General features: G+C 41.8%; 1 protein-coding gene across 1 annotated transcript in view; it reads left to right on the top strand.

Annotated features, from left to right (window-relative positions):
- ATP8A2 (ATPase phospholipid transporting 8A2) overlaps positions 1-17,127 on the top strand; it is a 319,989-nt gene that overhangs the window by 288,697 nt on the left and 14,165 nt on the right. Inside the window, exon 35 of the mRNA XM_066544842.1 lies at positions 2,396-2,500. Within this exon, the coding sequence (XP_066400939.1) occupies positions 2,396-2,500 (105 nt within the window). The remainder of the gene's footprint in view (positions 1-2,395; positions 2,501-17,127) is intronic.

The raw sequence follows: 17,127 nt of genomic DNA, 5'->3' as shown, positions 1-17,127 counted from the left end.
TCAGAATCCTACCTGTATTTCTGTGCATCAAAAGTTTGTAAAGTGCTGTAGGGAAAAAGTCATGAAGTAGTATCCAGTCCTGTTGCCAGCAGTCTGTGGAATATTTGCAGTTGACTTTGATAGGAGCAAGCCCAGACTCTGAGGCAACTGTAATACCATATTTTAGTATTTTTTTTTGAAGGAACATGTGGATAGGTTCCTCAGGCCTTTTTCATATTCTTATATTTAGTGATAATACTTGATTACTGACCATTCCATGGGTGCTCTTGCTTCCAAGTGAAGGAGTGACTCAATGCATAGCAACTACCAGCCCCAGAAGAGCCCATGTGTTTCATCGTTTCACACTACTTACAAAACACTCCATTATTCCCAGTTTCAGGCCAACAGTATTTCTTCCATGTTGTATCATATCCATGTCATGCCTCCTGGTGCTGTGCTGCACAAACTGGACTTGTTGATCAAATTTTGAATTCAGTATTAACTCTAAGGGAAAAGAAAAACATCTCTTATGGCTTATGGCAAAATAAACATGGAACTTTGGAAGAGATTGAATAATGTACATTTTTATGTCCTTGTCAGTGGGGAAAAACTGGTTATGAAGGATTGGAAAAATTCTAAACATGATCAGTCTTGAAGTTTGCAGTAGGTATGACCTCTTTAAAAGGGAAGAGATGAAGGTCAAAATTTCAAGGTCAAAATTTCAATGTATTTATTTAAATTAAAGACTGTAAAAGTGAATTCAACTGAAAAGATTATAAAAATTAATAGCCTCAAAGCTTTCTCATTTTAATAGCTATACTTTCCCTTCCTCAAAGAGGAGACCAGTCTAATCATTAGCCTAACTAGTTATAGCAACTTGAATCTAATTAATTTCTGTGCAGCTGTTGGTAATCTCACATTGCAGAAGCATTATGCATTTTAAAAATACCCTTGCTACTCATTCTTTTGACACAGTATGTTGGTGTTACAAATCATACACCTTCGGTGGTTTGTTTTAACAATATGCCATTCTAAGTACATCCTGATAATCTTTAACTTCAGATTTTGGTGTGCTTCATCTTCTGGGGTTTTTTTTGTTTGTTTTCTCTTAACTGCAGATGTGTTTTGAAAGTAGTTCTCATTTTAGCTTCTCATTTTTAGGTATTTGGAGCGTAATTCAGCAACACAAAGACCAGAGGACTTAGACATCCTAGTATTAGTATCAAGGCACTGTCATTATAAACAGAGCCAGCAAACATTTTGTGGTCTTTGTTTCTTATTCCCTGTGGAAGGAGCAATAGTATCATACTTTTTAAAAATAAATGCATCTTCATTATTTTTAATTACATACACACCAGTTATTATTTTTCTGTTAGAGGGAGATTTGCATTGCTTTATGTCATTGGCTAAAGATTTTAATGTCTGCATGTTTTATAAAACTTGCAAAGAAATTTTTGCCACCTTTGAGCTGAAGAATATTAATTTAATGCTATGAAGCAAGTAGTGTCTCAGCCCACTTGGCTCCATCTTGTCTTTAGGCTTATTGTGCAGTCACATGCAAATCAATAAATTCTCATGAGACACTTGTCCTCCTTTAACTGGCACAAAAGAGGAAGCTGATCAAAAACTGCCCATGTGAGAAAGATCCCTGCGTTTTGTGTTCTTGCTTTGTACAGGTCAAGAAAAAGGGGACTTGATTGTCTCCCCTGTGTCAATGTAATTTAGGTATAATAGCCCTGGAGCAGTCAGTGAACCTGGAGGGGGAAAAGGTCCAAGTCTCTTGTGGGGAACTCTAAATTGCACTCTAAATTTTGATTGCATGTGTGGTGCATGGATTACTCTTTGAATCCTCAGGCTGAAAAAGTAGGAGGACACAGCCAGTCTTGTTACTGTCAGTTTGGAAGTTCATTGAGGAGAGAAGTGCCTTTCCAGTCACGTGAGACTGATAAATGAAAATCAAGGGGCTTGAATGGCAATTATTAGCTGAGACTCTGCTCTGGTTTTCAGAGCGGTGCCACGCGTAGCTCAAAAGACAGAATGGATTCATGTTTTACTGCCATGAATATTCAATGAATCCCAGCTCTTTTGTCTGAGTACCCGGGTCCTGAGCAGTCCCACGGCAGCAGGGTCAGGTCTCTGTGGTCCCATAGCATTGCTGCTTGGCTAGGTTTTGAGTGTTGTGTTGAAGTGGCTGAGCTCTGTTTAATTTGAAGTTGTCCTGATTTCTTATTTTGTATGTATTTTTTCCCAGTTATTGTAAACCTGAACTAACATACATACATTGTGCTTTATTTCCCAAATCCTTCAAGGGAGGGCCCTGTGCCTCTCACCTGAGAGGTAAAACTGGGGGTTTGTAGCAAAACAAATATTCACATGGCTTTTTTGTTTTATTTTTTGTCCTTTCCTTGCGGTATAGGGCAAAGCATACCTACCATAAAACTTTGCTGGAGCAAGTTAAGGAGTTGGAAACGAAGACAAGAGAACTGGGAAAAGCCATGCTTCGTGATAGTAATGGAAAGAGGCAAGTCTATGCTAAATGTTTAAACCAGACCCTTCTTTTCCTCTCCCCTCCCTATTTCTCATTCACTATTAAAATCTGATTGCAAACAGGCTAATAAGGCTTCTTCTCCTATCTTATTTATTTTTTGCTGTTCCCTTTCATATGTGTCTGTTCCCCCCACAGAAACCAGCCCTTCCATTTTCGTTTCTCCTGTATTATTGCTGTGAGGCTCTATTGGAAACTGCTGCTCAGTCTCCTGCATGGTAACATGTAATGCTCTCACCTGGCCACTGAGGCAGGCTGGTTTTGAAAACACTTTGTTATGTCATCTAAAAAACAAAACAAAAAGATAACCATGTCAGGGGAGGGAACTGTCAGCAGCTCAGGATATTAGGACTGTAGCTAAAAGGAGAACTGGCTTAATCCATTGTGCCCTACTACTTTGTTCAGTTTCACCTTAAGGAGTTTTTTTTTTATGCTTTTGCTTTTTTCACCACAGCTTGCAGGTCTCTTGCCTTCAGGGTTCTCAGTTTCTCGTTGTGCCTCTCCCTTATAACCACACCATATGGACTTGAATATATTGCTATTATTGAACCTTTCATTGTATAGAGAGAGTATGTCTCGTGTGGGAACTTCTGTCTATTCTGAAAGAAGCTAAAGAAAATCCTGGTGAGGCTTTTGCATCCAACAGTTTCATTTACCATCTCAGAATGTGGTTCTGCATCAGCTGGTCGGAAAAGCTCCCCAAGTTCAAAAAGGTTTTAGAACTAGCTCTTCTGTTCCTTACACAATATGGCACCACATGACTTGCTAAGAAACTACATGATCATTAAACTGGATTTTAGCAAACCTTATAAACTAGCAAACTGAGTGGAATGGGGCTTTTAAAAGATTTTGTTCTTCTGGGGCAGGGTCATCCTTTGAGCCTTTGATGTCTAGTCTAAGGTAAGCTAATTGCCATATTTTAGCTGCTGCTAAGACAAGCAGATAGTAGATTTTTTTCAACTGAATTTGTGTGTTAATAAGGACTGGTTTTAGGGAAAATTATCAGGCAGTGATTTACTGAGATTATGGTAAACTGAAAAGCTTTTAAAAAAGCTTGTGTGAACTTTAATCTGTTTATAAGATGTCCTTAGGGACCAGAGTTTGCTTTTCAGAGGCCAAGACAAAGTAAACACCGTGTTATTGATTAAGATCACTTCAAAACACTTGGTATCTTCAGTTTTTGAGTAATTTTTCTGCTGCAACTCTTGGATCCAGCAAAACAGAGTTTATAAATTCTGCTCACTACAAAAGTCACAAACTGCACATCAAATTATTTAAGAAGAGAAAACAAATTTTGCACCAACAAAGATGCTTAATATCAGGCATTTAATTATATAATGGCCCTTGTTCTTAGAAGGCTGAGCAGTCATTTTGAAGTCAGTTGAAGCCAAAGCACTTAGTACCAAAATCAGGTCAGTCTCCCCAAACAAGAAAGGTGTAACCTGGTGTTGTGAAGTGCTGACTGATAGTGTGATTAGATGCCAGGTAAGTGGAAGCCAGACCAGCAGAAAACTGATTGTTCCCAGGCTCATGGCTCTGGTATGAGCTCTGTGAGTTGCCTGGATGTTGCTGTGGCTCCTATCTGTGCATTTATGTGAGGTTATACTGGTGCTGGTTCGAAGCATTTGTGTTTTCCTGCCAGTATTTAATGCCTGTTACTGATAGTCAGAGGGGAGCATGAGTCAGTTTTGTGCCTGGTGCATCCCTGGGTTGCAGGGTGGGTTGAATTGCTGTTAACAGTGAGAGAGAGACAGTCAGCATTTGATCTGTTTATATGTGCATGTCTGTGTCTCCAAGAGCTTGATGGGTTTCTTCTCTGTTTACACACTGTCCTGACTTTCTGTAAATTTCATGGCCATGTTGTAATTCATTCATACACTCCATGTTTTCATAGCCTTTTACTTTATTGCATTCTCACTGCAAACTCTTTCATCTGCATTCCTCCTCCATATAGCTTCACTTCATTCTCGAAACGCTTGCATGGAGATGATGTAAGGAATCCCTTCTGGCCCTCCTTCCCATTTTCCCTCCCCCCTTCTTTCCATGCATTTGTTTGTTCTCATTCCTAATTGCTCCCAGATTTTCTGGGTGGTCCATCTGTGAACTAGATAATGGTAGAGTGCCTCTGCCTGCTTGGAGCTGGTGTGCTGTGCTTGTGTTGTGGCCTCCCCACTCCTCTTCAGAGTTGTTCTGTCTTTTATCTCTTTTGTTTGTCTCATGGCTCTTTCACACCTGCTAGAAATCGTGAGCTTGTCCAAAGTGAAGGGTGAGGGTGGGAAAGAAATAGAGTGGGAGCTTTCTTCAGTTAGACTCTCTGGTTCATGTTCCTTATTTTTAAAATATTTCCTTGAAGCTGGTGGAAACGTGTGCTAAGGTGCATGCTCTGCTCTCCCCTCCTGCCCACAGCCCTATTGCTCTTGGGGTATTTCTGGCAATGTAACACTGTGCAGGAAGGGAAAGTAACAGGACTCCTCTCATTTCCTATAGGAAATAGAGAGCTGTGTAAAAACTGCACGAGTCCATCTGTCACCTCAGTCCTTGGCTGGAAGTGCTCCTGAGAACGTGCCCATTAGGTGCTGGTTTGTTCAGGCAGCTGTGGAAGATAAGCTGGCTGTCATCGGGGTCTATTTTCCTGGCCTACATGGTGGACCCTGGTTTTGTTCAATGTTTTTCACAAACAAACAACAAAAAAACTCACACCCAATCATAGATAAGAGCAGGATTTAGGGAGCTAATTGCTTTTTTCATTTCCTAGATCTTAGACAAAAAATGAGGTGCAAGATCTGAGTGTTCAGAACTAGTCTGCTAAACAAAAAGCAGCTTGCAAAGCCTGGAAAGCAGTGAGTGCATCTAGACTTGCACAAGAGGATGCCAACAGTTTGCTGTGACTCAGCTGAATTGCTGTTAAATATGGCAGATATCACCTGGGTCCTTGCTGTGCTTGGGGAAGGCGTTCTGGGTGAACTGTGTGTGCCACTTGATACCTATATATTCATATCCTGTCTCAGAGGATCTTCACCCAGACAGCTGTTCTTGCTAGGCACATTCTTCTGGGGTAATAAAAAATGTCTTCACTAGTGCTCTTCACTAGTTATATCTTTCTGAATCTTAGGCCCTTTGAACAGTTTCTAAAATTGAATTTGCTTGTATTGCTCTAAAAAAGCAGGTGCACATTTTTGCTGTGGCTGGGAATGAACAAGGCAAGTGGTTGATGAGGAACTGTTTGGTTTGTGCAGGGCAGAATGTCAGCACCCTGGGCACTACAGCTGGGTCCCAGAAACCTTGCAAAGAGCATTAGAGTGATGCTTGGAGATTATAGCAAGTGTATAATCTTGAGCTTTAACAGGTCATGCTCTTATTCTTCTATATGTCTCATCTGGACAGCTGAAAACTTAAGTTTGGTGGAGGCTGGGATGCTGAAAAGTCAGATAATTCCAAAAGCAGGGAATTAATCAGGGTGAACATGTAGCTGGAAAACTGGCAACTCCAGAAATAGCTTGAGAAGTGGGATAGTGAGTGTGCAGTGAGGGTCTATGGTGGATCCCATGCCATGCTTGCCTACCTGTGGAAGATGAGTACCCACACTTGCCTTCCCCAACCTGGGCACATGGCAGTGCTGGGCTGGACTCCAGCCCAGCTGTGACACGAGCACACTTTGGTTAGGAAGGGAGAGGGGCTCCCTGGCACTCTCATGTAACAAAAGGCAGGATTTAACACTAAATTTTCATGAATTTGGAGAGGTGAGAGGGGCAGCACATGAGCCAAAGCAAACATGGACATGAGGAGACACCTGCCCAGCAGATTTAATCATGTTAACATGTAAAGATTTACACAAAGAAAACAAACAAGGTTTGTGTTCAAAAGCAGCATTGAGTTCAGCTGCAGAGATTTTTGTGTCTTTAAATAAGTTTACAACTTAAATCTTGGCTCGTAAAGGGCCAAACCTTCAAGTCCTCATTCATTTTTCACTCCATCTACCCTCTCATTGAAGTCAGCAAGAGTTCAGGTGGCGTAGAGCCTGATTAGGCACCAAAGCAAACTTTGCTTTGGAAACCCATGTCACTTTATTGCTCCACTGGCCAACTAATGGAGAGTGAGCAAAGCTGTGCAGCACCCTCTTTGTGACAGTAAGTTTCCTGTTCCAGAGTGTTTCTCTGTCTTGGAATTGCCAGAGAGCTCCCTTTGAAAGTGGCTTTTTGGTTGTTTTTCTGTCCTGTTATTAATTGGTTGGTGGGCAGGATTAGATTGTTTGATACTGAAGAACAATGTGGCTTTCATGATTTGCATACTTTACAAGGAGCTGAAGGACCTCTCTGGGCTGTTGCAGAAAAGTGCCCACATCGCTCAAGTGTTGGGAAGAATTTCTTCTAATGAGTCAGAGATCTGGAGGGCAGAGTCTTGCCTTGAACAAAGGTGAAGGGAAGTGACTACAGACCTAGCAAGGTATAGCTGCAGTGTGTGTTTGCACAGCATTTTTCTATATGCCCCTTTACTCTGGCTGCTCTCAGACACCCACTGGTGATGGCTGTGGTGCCACTTTCATCTCCGTATCATAAAACAAATACTGTTTTTTCCAGTGCACCTAAAACAGCAGCTCCCCACAGTCTCTCCTTTGTCTGTCTTCAACAAAGAGACATTCTGGTGTAGATTCTCTTTCATTTTAGTACTTCTCACCAAATCTAACCCAGTTTCTTTGGTGAAAAGTTCATGACCAGCTCTCACCCTGAGAGCAAGTTGTATTATCTATCTTGGCCTTGGTTTTATTTGGTGTGGGAGGGCAGGTGCCTGTCTCATTTCAATAGCTGTGTAACATGGTAGGTAATCAGTGAGCTCACACAGGCATCGGTGGAAATTTCCCTGCTCCACAGGTCCCTGGGGAGGAGCAAGAGGGCAACACGGGAAACTTGCCTTGGGCTTGTGGCTGTGCAGAGAACTGAGTGGCAGAGGCAGAAATGGTAAAACAGACCTAACTTAAGAAATAAATGAATGAGGTGAGGACCTCCTGAGGAAGAGGCAGGCTTTTTCATTAGGGTTAAGAAGAGTGAGGCTTGGGCTCATTGTATTTCAAAGTACTCTGTCTCTCTATTGATGCACCCCAAGTTACATCTACTGGAATAGGGAGACCTTGCCATTGAGGCCCCTTTGCATCAGCAGGTGCAGTGAATCTTACTTGGATCAAACTCAGTCTTGTGCTTTCAGCTGGTTAAACAGCATGGGATGTTTGGAGCCCAAATTCTTGTTTCATGAACGTGTTGACTTCGATGTATTTACTCAGGATGTGCATGACTGTGATCTAAATCCAGCCCATACACTGCAGCTGAGCATAAAATGAGGTTGAAGAGGGGAGAGGTGTATTTTGGGTTTTGAGGTCTCAGCATCCTTTTTATCAATTTTTCCAGATGTTCTTTGCACCATTTCTGGGAAGGAAAGGCGAGATTTCTCCACCAGCGTACACAAGAAAGTGACTGGCATATTTATGATTTTTCCTTGCAGCTTTTCTAGTAAAAAGATATTAGACTCCTTTTACTAGCAAAAAGCACATAAAATTATATCAGTGGGTTTTTTTTTAATTCTTTGATTCCATATGGTAAACATTCATGTATGGAAGGTGGAAAAGCATAATTTTCTTTTATTCCATGCTAGTCTTTATCTCTCTCCCTTCTGTCCCATATCAGTAAGGATTCATCACATTATTTCCTCATTTTAATATGTACCATTTATTTCTGACATTTCTAACCCATGTGTGAGGCACTTGAAATTACCAGGTTTGATTCCACTTTGGAGATGCTGTGGGGCAGAGGACAGAAAGGGATTCGTAACATGGCCAGAGGTCTGAAGGGGGATTTACCATGTTCCCACTGGCACTGGGGACCCAAGGGCCTGCTTGCTAGTGCAAACCAGTTAGAGTTGACATTCCCCTTCTCTAGTGCAATTAATTATTTGCCATCCTGGTTGTAGCTATCATGTAACCTTGAGGGAGATCCAGTGCACAAATAGGGTTAAAACCTGGTGACCCGGAGAAGGATTTAGAGCTGTGATCAAATCTGCTATCAAAGTCAAAGTTGATGGAGGTACAGTATTAGAACAAAGGCCAGAATGAAGTTGTAAATTGCAAAGAAAGATTAGGAAAAAGGAACATTACAAGATGAGAGTTAAAACTGATTAAGGGGCCAATCTCTCTGATGCCTAATCCTGACTTACTGGGTTGGGCACTGAGGATCTCCACAGGGGAGGGAGGAAGAAATCTTCCCTCCAGGCTGCACAGCAGGAGAACTGCTCCATAACAACTGTTCCAGCCTAATGGCTTCAGCAGTCTGCCTAGACCCTGACTCCTCTGCTGGCTAACCCAGTCTCTGAAGAGAGGCAGGACAGTCTGCATTCTCCTCACTGATTTGCAGTAAAGAATAAAGTGCCAAGTTCAGCGTAGCAAGAACAAGAAAACACAAGTTGTACTAGGTGTTAAATATTTAGTGGACAATTACAAAATACTTAAAAGCTTAAAGAAAAGCAATTTGGGTTGCTTTTTGTTTTCCAGTTCAACCAAATGTCCTGGGCTGTGCTCTAAACTGTGTTCATGAAACTTTCAAGGTTCATTTTTTGTTGTTGCCCTGAGCTGTTCTTTAGCTTTTCTGTAAAGAAAAGCAAGAAAAAAAGCTGATAGGAGGAGTTTAGAGTTTTTAAAGACAGAAGTAATCTTAACTTCAGTAAAAGTATATAAGTGAACTTCTAGTAAACCAGTACGTTTAGATTTTTTTAAAAATCCACACACAAAAACCCCAAACCAGAAAAAATGTGTACACAGAGACCAAACATGGAAGACTTCACCCTCCAAGGTGACTACTTCTGAAAAAAATGAGTGAGTAGGAAAAGAATGTTATGATTGCAACTGTATTGCCACCTTATCTGTAAAGGATATGACCAAGCACCCAGTAGAGTAAGTGCAAAGTGAGGCACTTAGGGACAAGAAGTCAACAGCACTGATACCAAAAGGAGGGTAGCTGGAAAGCAACAAGCCACTCTTAGCCTTTTCTGCTTCTCAGACGTTTAAATTGGGTCAGTTCCCCTGTTTTGAGAAGGCTGATGGCAAAACTGGGCAGCTTCAAGTTTTGATTTAAGTTAGTTGACTCTAGGACATCTGACAATGATGTCTGCCTTCTCGCCCCAGAGAAATGCATATACAAGTGCTTAGTGTTTGCAGTGCTTGGAAATGAAAGGTACTTTAAGCAGAGAGAGACCTCCATTATTGTTTTAGGATTGCTGCATTTCAGACAGGCATGTGATGTTTAGCACTGATATTTTTAGATGGTATTTTTTAAAGGTGCTTGGTCTTTTTACAGTGGGCTCACCTTGACTGCACATTAGGTGCCCATCAAACCTGCACTGTTATTCCTTCTTGGAGCTGGCTGGCATTGGGTTAGGGTTAGCTTCTGGCAGCTTCTCTTAGAGGCCACCCCCATAGCCTCCCACTACCAAAACCTTGCTATGCAAACCCAATATCATTCTAAGTAGTCTTTGAAAGAAGTTTAGGAATAACAGTCTCAAAAATGAAGGCTAGAATGGATTGTCCAAGTGATTTTAGGAATCAAAAAAGGATCTGACTTTTCTGCCTTAAGACATTGTTATTGAAAAAAAAATGTAAATCATCTTTGCTTATCATGAAAAGGAAAAACTTTGTCCTGCTTTTAGCCATATTACTTTAAGGACCACCTTGAAGAGGATTCTGTGGATTTAGAGTGGAGAATTTGACCCCAGAACTCTGTATATGATCTGTGTGCTGCAAACGGGGGCTGACTGAAGCTCACAACATGTCCTGGCCTCCATCTGCTGCCGCAGGGTGATTCTGCCATGGGTACAGTCTGGTGTGGCAACGCGGGCAGACCTGGGAGCACCTGCCCTGAGTGCTGCTGCTGCAGATGCTCCTCCATGCAGACCTCTGGCACACAGAGGGAGAGCTGCTGTTTGGCTGGAGTAGCCTGCTGCCAAGCCAAGTCACAGCCTGGAACAGCAGTGTTTCTTCAGGGCTTTGGTGAGGGCCATGCATCCTTGGGTTCCTGTTGATGGGGCTGCTAGACTGGCTTAACAGTTTCCCAAGCCACTCATTGCCAGCCGTGGTCATCCTGCCCATCTTTGCCCCAGCTGCTCAGCTGAATCAGCTCCACTGTTTGGATCCATGTGATGTCTGAGCTGAAAGAAGTGGGGTGATGTGGGGAGCACTTTCAGGTCACTGACTGGTGAGGGCAGGAGCTGCTTTAGCCATCCATCACCACCAGGACATCCATGGGGCTGCTGCTGAAGGTATTTAACACTCTTTTAACCTTTTCACATCCAGGCAAGATAAAAAGTATGTGGGCTGAGCTCAATACCCCATGTTCTCATGGACTGGAGAGCTGGCTGCTCTCAATATGCTCCAAGTCAGCCTTGCAGGGCCACACATCCAGATACATTTGATGCTTATCAGGCATTTTGGCTGGATAATGTCAAATACAATTTATAAAGAGGGAAGGTTGCTCTGTGGCTTTCATATGTGCTTTGGAAGTACCTGGAGGGGAGCTTGTTGCACTAAGAAGTCCTGGAAGTGCCACACCCTGGCAGAGGGTAAGAGCTCAGCTTCTCTGGAAAGCTGGCTGTTGCTGAGCCCTCAGCAAGGACTTGGTACTCCTTAAATCCTGGCTGGCTGCTGCAAGAGTCACCTCTGACAGGTAACTTCTGGCACCTCCCAGCCTGCTAGTGGCACAGGCAGCACTTCTGTCTTCATTCCTCTGTGGTTTTTGCCTGGTGACCCTTTGGTGTCCTAGTGGTGGGTTTTTATTAATGGCATGCTGAGTATTTACAGTAAAATGCAAAAGAAGCATGGTTTGAGATGTCTATTTCAGCTGGATCCAGAGTGATTAAGGAGCAGTGTTTGTAGACGCTGACTCTGCAAAGAAAATGCTGGGGTTTTTTTGTTTCACTGTTTATATGCCTCAGACACTTCCTTGTGAAATGCTCCAGAGATTTCCTTTGATTACATTGCCGCTTCATTATCAGTAATGCCTGTTTGCCTTTTAAATTAAAAAGACCTCCTACTCTGACCTCAGAGTAAAACATTCCTGCAATCAAATGTAGATAACAAAAAATAACATCTCCTCTTTGTGGATCGAGAGAGGGAAGCCATCAGAAGCCCCTCGTTGCCACTTTGGCAGTTGTGTAGGAGGGTGAATCCTCGATGTGATGTCTCTGAAGCCAGAGGATGGAGATACAATTGCTCTCTGAGCCAGCTGGACCTTTCTTCCCCAGCCCTGGGATACTCTAGGTGCTTGAGCATAGAGTTTTGCTGAACCCTCAGCCTTAGTGTAACTTGCATTTGTGATTATTTGCATGCTTTAATTTTGAATTCCTGATCTGAAATAATGTTGTTTTTAATGTTCTCCTTGTGCTGAGCCTATGCTAGTTATGTCTCTGCCCACTGTATAACTTCTAACAATTCTAAACTAAAAAAACCCACGTTAAACCAAGGCCTGGGGTGGTTCTGGGGGGGTGCCCTCATCCAGCAATGACTATCTGAGGAAGAACAATAGTTTCCTCTGGCCAATTACAGAGGTGTGGCCACAGCCTCTGCCTGGTGTACAGTTCTTGCTCTATGTCTGCCAGCACTGTGATCGATGCTGTAAGCCTTTAAGCAGTGTTATGTTGCATGAAAGGTGAGAGATGGAACTTGTGAATAAATCCTCAGGAATACATGCCATGTCCTAGCAGCCAGAGAGGGATCTGCAAGGCCTCTCTGCCAGGTGTACTTGGGGAGAAGCCATTGTGCTTGAACCTCTGATTCTTCTTCAGAAGACACGTAAGGGAGTTTGAGAGCCAAGAGACTGAAATGAAAACGAACAGTCTGCTTGTAAAGGATTTGGTGATTATAATTGATCAAAGCTGGAGAGGTCTGCTTCAGACCTTTCTTCTTGCTCTTTTTATTTTATGTTGATGTGATTTTCAGTGACAGAAGCATGTCAGCAAGAAACAGCAACTTTTTTGTAAGTTTCTGTTTGAGATGTGTGGAAAAGATCAAGTATTATGTTTTAATTCTAAAATTTAAAAAGAGAGAGAAGAATACCCTCTTTTCCCCTCAAAATTCAAAACACAGGCCAAGATGACAAGGACAGAAACTTGCTAGTCTTTTACCTTCTGTTTAGCCACATGGGATATTTAACTAAAACTTCTTCCCTCCCTCATTCTTTCCTGTCCCTGCTGTCACAGTGAGAGGGCAACACGTTGCAAGATGTTTCCTCCATCAGGAGAATAATGCAAGTCAGCCAGAGTTTCTCAGGCTGTCTTTAGCAGAGTGTGTGCCACTGGAAGCAAAGAGACTGAACAAGGGTTTACCTGCTGTTTCTTTTGAAAATACTTATGGGTAGGAGAGAGGCTGTGGAATTAAGGACAGAACTTCAGCCTAAGCCTTGGAGGTTTAGATTTTCTGGTTTAAACCAAACTGAACAATTATTTACCTGTGGCTGTCTGCTGCAGCACCACTGTAGGGTGGAAGAACCAGTGATGCTGCACCTGCAGGCAGTGTAGTGAGGGCTTTGTACGTGTTCAGATGATAGGGAAAACAGCTACAGCTTTCTTGTCCTCTGGGCTTACCCATGGACCCTGAGTATCTTGCACTGGAGAGCCAAGGTTCTGCCCTGAGTTCCTGGCATGTTTTTGGCACGGGAAATGTGCTTGTGTGCTTCAGTTGTGTCATCTCCAGCAGCCCTGGTAAGGCTTCACTAGGCACCCTACTTCTTCCTTCTGGAAAGGGGAAAAGCAGAAACAAACCAAATAATTTCTAATGTCTGTATCTGACCGAATTCTTCATAATCCAGAAGGACAGTGAATTAAAACCAGTGGCAACTGAGTGTATTTGCCTGTTTGGTGTGCTTCTGCTCTGCATCTCCTCTGGCAAATTGTAACAAAACACAAACAAGAATTCAGTTTTTGTAAGAGAAGGAGGGCTCTGAATTTCTATTTTTTCTTTTTTAACTGGGATATGCATATGTTTTCAAAGGGAAGATCCAATTTTAAGAGACACCTGCATCTACTTTAACCTTCCGGTCTTTGTGATCCCTGCTTTTGCCACCAGTCAATTAATGGACTCAGGAGGACATTCTGGGTCAAACTATACCAAATACCCCAAATCCTCATTAATGCTAATTAGCGCTCAGTAGATTAATTGGTGGCGAAGCTCATCTTTTTTTAATTACTTGAGCAAATGAGACAGCAGGACCTTGTGGTCAGCTTTGAATTATTCTGTTTGTTTTGATGCATCTCATTTGAATGTGTAAAGCCAGATGTTTGTTGCCTGGATTTAAGGGCTGTTTGCTTTTGTGAGGGATAAGAAGAAGAGAATACAAAAATAAAATGAAGGTCTCCGTTGACACCTTAGAGCAATTCAGATAGGAAGATGGAAGAGTCGTTTTATTCATGGAATTGAAAGCATTGTTATGAAATAACATGTTGCCTTTAGTTTACCTTTTGATTTGTCATTCACTTAATGAATTTGTGTGATGTTGCTAGCACAGAATTCTAGGCAGGCAGAAGTCATCTTGACTCTCTTATGAAGCCATCACAAAGGTATTCCTGGCCTAAGGTATTCTGCATTATTGATAGCAACTAAATCTGATTTTGGCTGACTTGACTAATGATTTTTTTAAATCTTTTTTTTTTCATAGAAAGCCTCAGAATTGGGACCTTTTGACAGTTTTTGTTCTAGTCAAGTAAATATTTAGTTCAAAGCATTTTGTCTGTGTCCTTTGTCCTTCATATAATTAGAGATAGATGGTGCCTCTCGCTTACCCCCTTGGAGGTCACTGACTAACCAGCTAAAGCATATTTCACTGTTACTTTCCATGTCACTGACTTCCATAAGAATGTCTGGGTTTGTGACTTCTTCCATTCTGACAAGATTTTTGAGTTCCTGAATATGAACACCACTGTCCAGTAATCAGAGTGTGATCTCATGATCTCTTATCCTTTTGTCTCAATGCATCTGAAGATGCCATCCTTAGACCCCATGGGAGTGTTTAGGCCCTGGCTCGGAGTCACTAGAAAGCAGAATTAAACCTGAAAATCATGGCTAATGCTTGGGATTGATTTACAAGCAGTATTTCTCTGAGCAAGGCCTAACCTGTTGCCTGTGAGCCCAGTGTTGTTACTTTTGCATCAAAGTGTGAGGCAGAGAGAGAAGTCTTCACTTTGTTACCTGTTAGCAGCAGGGCAGAAACCTTTTCTGAAAGCAGGGACTTGTATGAATGCAAACACGTACTAGTTAAGAAAGCCACTTCACTTTCCTTTCAGGGATTTTATTGGGAGATCTAATACCTGTAAGTAAATAAAATACTCATCCAATTCAGAAGAACTGTGTTGCATTACCTTCTGTGTATTAAAGGTTTGTTTTATTGTACTTGACTAGTCTTGACTTGCAGTCTATTTAGTCATCCCTCATACTTAAAAGACAAATTTCTAATACTGCTGTGAGTTTTTCTTTCTCTGCATAGATGCAATCCAATATCATTTCCCAAACGGGAAGATCAGATGTGACTTCAGTTTTGAACTTGTTGATTATAATTAGCAATATCAGAGATAGTGTAGCTTTGGCATTCTTAGAGCTGCAATGTGTCACTCCTGTTCAGAGGTCCCTTGACAGCAGGCTTTCCTCCACATATTGAATGCAGAAGCCTGGGGGGCTAAGCATTACTGGTCTACACTTCATCTGTTGCTGCATGGTAGATAAGCAGATAAAGAATTTTTCCTTGTGAGCTTTTCTGCTGTGGTTAATTCCATTCTCAGTGTAAGAAATGTTGTGGCAAATATAGCTTATTTGTCCCTTACAACAAGTATTTTTGATTGGTTTAAGTTTCCTTTTTTAAATCACCCTCCTACTGAGATAGAAAAGTGTCTTCTTACACGTTCTTTGCCTGCAGAACATGAACAAGTATTGCACTTCTGTCATTCACAGGACAGCAGTGTGTTCAGACAGTGTTTCACTAAAATAACAAGTTACCCAGCAGTCTCCTGCAGTCTGCAGGAGGTTGTGCAGTACAGCATCACTGGTAGTGGCTGGTTCTGCAGGTTGTCAACTTCCTAAGCAAGGGAGGTTAAAGGTTAGAGAAGTCTCATGTCTTGCTTTTGTGCCTTCCATTGCATCACCCGTACCTGGTGATTCTTTGTAGTATGTGTTTTCTACCATGCTGCCTCCTTGGAACAGGTATAAACTTCTTTCTGTATGTACTAGATTTTCTTATAGCCAGAAACTGATCTTAGTTTTTTTAATCACTTGGGTCCTCCAAGATTTTTAGAAGTTTTCATGCTGTAACCCTAGTTTTAATGGAAACCTCTGATCCTTTCTTCTTTGAACATATGCAGGTCTCCTGAGCCAAGAATTGTTAGAGTTTGTTTGACAAACTCAGTTGGAATCAATACTTTTGCTTCAAAATTTATTATCAACTTCTATTTTATGTTGAGGGAATACTGCTGACTGCAAGCAGGGAAAGTAACCTGCCATACCCATTGCAGGTGTGATTCTGTGGTGCCAGGGGAAGGAGGGGAAGAGACCAAGTGTCTGAAAATGCTTAGAGATTGTAAAGATTTTGAGGAGGAGTCCATAGGTTTTACAAGCTTCTAGTTCAGATGTGTGAGCTTAGGGATCACAGGAAAATGAGAAGGATTCCACCCTGTCCTTTGTGGACACCTCATTATGCACTGAACAGAGGACTGTGAGCCTGGCTATTGCCCTAATGGACTATTAAGTGGAATATAAGCCTGCATGGCTGGATTACATATTACAGGCATCTCAGAAATTCTTCAGGTACTTTCCTGATTGAAGTTAGCAAACTGCTTCAGGGAAAGGGACTTGTTTGTTTAAAGCTGTTGTTAGCATGTCGACAGCAGCAGCTGCACTTGCTGGGATTTCCATTTCATACACCAAATGCATGTGAATTTGTAATCTAACCCAAGGAAGATACCAGCATTGGCATTCAGGTGTGTATCCATGTTTGCAGCATAATCAGTGCAATTGCTCCTTGTGAATAAAGATGTGAAAGAAAAAGTAGACTGGGAAAATGGAGACATGGTGCAAATGTGGGGCAAATGGGACAAAGGCACTGCAAGGAGCTGTACCAGCAGAGATCCCTTCTATGCACTAGCTCCATCTCAGTATCAGGAGCAAGGGCGAGGAGGAATAAACAGACCAATTGTGGAGAACTTTGAACCAAAGTAGACTCTAATACCTTTCTGAAAATAATCTGATACTTAAGTTACTTGAGGCTCCAGTGCAATGAGATTTGAAGGCCTATGTTATTTTAAAACCCCATTGAACTTAGTGGGACTCATGTACGTAATTAAGTGCTTTGAAAGGTCAGGATCTTAGTCATAATTTTTTAACTCTGGGCATCAAGTTCTTGATGAAGTGAGTGTTGTTTTTTTATAAAAATCAAAGTGGAGAGTACCTCTAATAATTCTTGTTGGTATGTTACACCTATTGTAAGCGTACTGTGTTTTTCATCTTAAGTTGGTATTTTCTCATTTTGTAAATTCAGCAGTAATTTTTTCAGGCCTCTGACAAGAACTGTGAAACCAAAGAGGTTTTTAAT

This window comes from Molothrus aeneus, chromosome 2, assembly GCF_037042795.1.
Source record: "Molothrus aeneus isolate 106 chromosome 2, BPBGC_Maene_1.0, whole genome shotgun sequence".
Taxonomy (NCBI): domain Eukaryota; kingdom Metazoa; phylum Chordata; class Aves; order Passeriformes; family Icteridae; genus Molothrus; species Molothrus aeneus.
Note: the sequence above shows the minus strand (reverse complement) of the source record. Positions and strands in the feature narration are given on the sequence as shown.